Source organism: Pediculus humanus, genomic scaffold, assembly GCF_000006295.1.
Source record: "Pediculus humanus corporis 1103172108310 genomic scaffold, whole genome shotgun sequence".
Taxonomy (NCBI): Eukaryota; Metazoa; Arthropoda; class Insecta; order Psocodea; family Pediculidae; genus Pediculus; species Pediculus humanus.
In genome coordinates, this window is record NW_002987879.1 from 769,841 (window position 1) to 773,239 (window position 3,399).

At 28.2% G+C, this 3,399-nt stretch overlaps 1 protein-coding gene across 1 annotated transcript; it reads right to left on the minus strand.

Moving 5' to 3' along the window:
- Positions 1-1,787: 1,787 nt before the first annotated feature.
- On the minus strand, positions 1,788-2,597 carry Phum_PHUM586810 (uncharacterized protein; the record flags this gene model as incomplete). The annotated part of the gene is made up of 2 exons (XM_002432436.1): positions 1,788-2,405; positions 2,553-2,597. 2 exons carry the CDS (start codon positions 2,595-2,597, stop codon positions 1,788-1,790), a joined length of 663 nt encoding a protein of 220 aa, XP_002432481.1.
- Between the last annotated feature and the right edge of the window lie 802 nt (positions 2,598-3,399).

Here is a 3,399-nt window from a genome sequence, read left to right on the forward strand (position 1 = left end):
CTGGAAACAAACATGCACGCACGCACACGCACGCAATTATGCGTTTGTACGCACTGTTTTAAAGCTAAATCGACCATATAATAATTTTAATACATATATATATATATATATATATATATATATATATATATATATATATATATTATGGGTAGATACGATGATGACGCGTATAAGTAATAATAATAATAATATATATATAAGATCGCATCTACCCGATCACCGAATTTTTTAAAAAAAATTTTTCACGTTTTGTTTTTGTTTCTTAAGGTCCTACAGCAGCAGCAGCAGCAGCAGTAAAATTTCCAAAAAAAAAAACTTAAATTTCTCTCTTTCTCCCTCTCCCTCCCTCCCTCCCCCTCTCTCTCTTTCTTTCTATATAAAAAACTATCGTTCTATTATACGTATGTATATTAACGCACACACACACACACTCACAGACACACACACATATATATATATATATATATATACTAAAAAAATAATAATCACGTTATAAAATTATAAATAAATAAATTTAGTATATAATATATACTGTAATATGTATATATATATATATATATACTAAGTTAACTATATATATATAGTTAACTTAGTATAATATATATACTGAATAAAAAAAATTTTTTTTTAAAAAAAAAGAAAATTTCACTCATCGTCTTTCGATTTCAATTTTTTTTTTTTTTTTTACTAATTATTACTATTACTACTATTATTACTACTACTACTACTACTACTATTAGCCTACCTTATAACAAATTACATAATAATAATAATAATAATGCATCTTAATAATTAATTAATTAATTAATCAATAATAACGACAATTAAAAAATAATAAAATAGTAATTTTAAATGGGTATATAATATACATGCTATATATATATATATATATTTTTTTTTTGTTTGTTTTTATTTTCATTCGATCAACGAAAAGAAGAAAAAAAAACGTCGTCTGCTGCTTTTACACACGCACATATTTATATATATATATATAAGAAGTTTTTAATTTTTTTATTATAAAAATTTCGATAATTATTTTATTTTATTTTTCACAGCGAGGCACTAACGTGACAATTATCTATATATATATATATATATATATATATATATATATATATATATATTATGTATACATAATTATAAATATTTTTTTCATTTAATAATAATAATAATAATAGAAAGACCAACGCCTAAATTCGTCGCTTCAGCCCCCGGTAACTTTATTATAAAAAAAAATATATATATATATATATTTATTACAAATATGTTATGTAAATTAAAAAATAAATAAATAAATATATATATATATAAATAAATAAATAACAAAAAAAGAAGCAACACTAAACAATTGGACAGTGATTCAAGTGACGGTTTATCTGGTTTTAGTTTAAAAAAAAAAAAAAAAAATTTTTTTTTTTTATTTACTCGAGTTAAAATAAATAATGATGATAATAATAATGATAACAATTTTTTTTTTTTTTTTAGTGTTCGAAGAGTGTACAGCCAAAAAAAAAAAAAAAAAAAAATGAAAGCGGCAAACTGTGTCAAAAAAGCCTAAGCGAGTTATTAAAAAAATAAATAATAATAATAATAATGATAAAAATTTTGGGGTAACCGTGACCCAGCGTGGGGCTGGAGCGATAGGCGAAGGTGATGGTGGTTTATGGTGGTAATGGTGGTGGTATACTCGATACTTAAAAATACTCGAGCTAACTCATACATGCATAGCCGGGAAGAAATGCCACCGGAATGAAGCGATGCCACAAAATCAAACAGTGGCAACCAACCTACGTTGTTTTCATTTTTTTATAAGGCTGAGGTGACGTGTTATTGTTTTCGTGGGTGGTTATGGTAGCGGATGGAGCGGCGGGATAATGCGATAGCATTGAACCCACCAAAAGTGGATTTCCGACGAGGACCGGATTCGATACGGCGGGAGCAGACGGAGGAGGAGGCATGGAATATACGGGTCGAAGGAATGCATAAGGATTTACGGGGGGTGAAGGTTTGGCAAAGGGTATTTGATAAGTGGAAGGAGTGAAAGTGTAGGGATACCCACGAGGAAGAGGTGCGGCAGCAGCAGCAGCAGCAGGAGGGGTTTGCTTGTTGAGGGACACCCCGGTATAATTCAGAGCCGCGGCTGCGAGTTTAGCTTTGGCATAACTCTGAGTAGCGACTTCCTTTGCTCTAGCCGCGGCATCTGTCATGGGCCCGAGTCCGGGGCGCTCCTCTGTTTCGCTCTTGCCCTCCGGGGACGAAACGGTAGCGGCGGTGTACTCACATGACACCGGTACGAACGGCTGTTGCAACTGCATTAACTGCTGATACGTCGCTCCTGGTTGATAAACGGGCACTCCGGATTTATCAGCTGCAGGTCTCTTGTACGGTACCATACCGGGGAAGGCCTGAAAAATAATTAATAATAATAATATAAATATAAAGACAAACAAATCTTTATCTTTTCTCTTTTATTAACTTCCTCTTATCATTCCACTCCTTACAAAAACAAACAAACAAACAACCGCAAAAAAAAAAAAAAACTTAAAACTTACAAAACTTTCATAGTAGAAGGATCCAACTGAAGATTTCATATCCATCTGAAAGTAAAAAATTATTAGAAAACAGCCGACAATAAATAAATAAATAAATAAATTAACGTTATTTCGTTATCATCATATAAATTAATCCAACATATTTTTTTTTTTTCTTATCATTTTGGGTCAGTTTTTTATCTTTATCGATTTTTTTTTTTTTAATAACTAATAAAACTAAAAAAGAAAAGAAAAAAAACTAAAAGCTTGGAAAATTAAAATAATAAAAAATCATGCAATTTCATTGAATAAAAAAACATTTAAAAAAAAAAAAAGAAAATATTAGAAAAACTATCAAGAAAGAAGTTTTTTTTTATTTATATTATTATATTATATAATATAAATATATATTATCAAATTAATATGATTACTTGTATCGATATAAAAAAAATTCATTGAAAAATAATATATATCATGACACTATGTATCAAACGTTAAGAAAAATGATAAAAATTAAATTTTTTTTTTTTTGTTACCAACATGACGGGGAAAAAAAAATTTTTTCATTTATTTATTAGTACGTTACGCATGCGTACATTTTTTAAAACGCGCGTTTTTTATTTTTTTTATATCGATACATATAAGCGTACATGCTAAACGACATGACATGGAATAAGGTAGTCCAAAAATCAAATTCATTCATTCATTCATCGTCATCTACTTTATTATTATTTAAATAAAATGGCGGATGATAATAATAATTTCTGTTTATTTTTTTTTTAAATAAAAGCGGAAACGATTCGGCAATAGCGGCAAATAAGAAAAAAAACAATTTCCGGACTACCATTAAAAAAAAAAAATTTTTAAA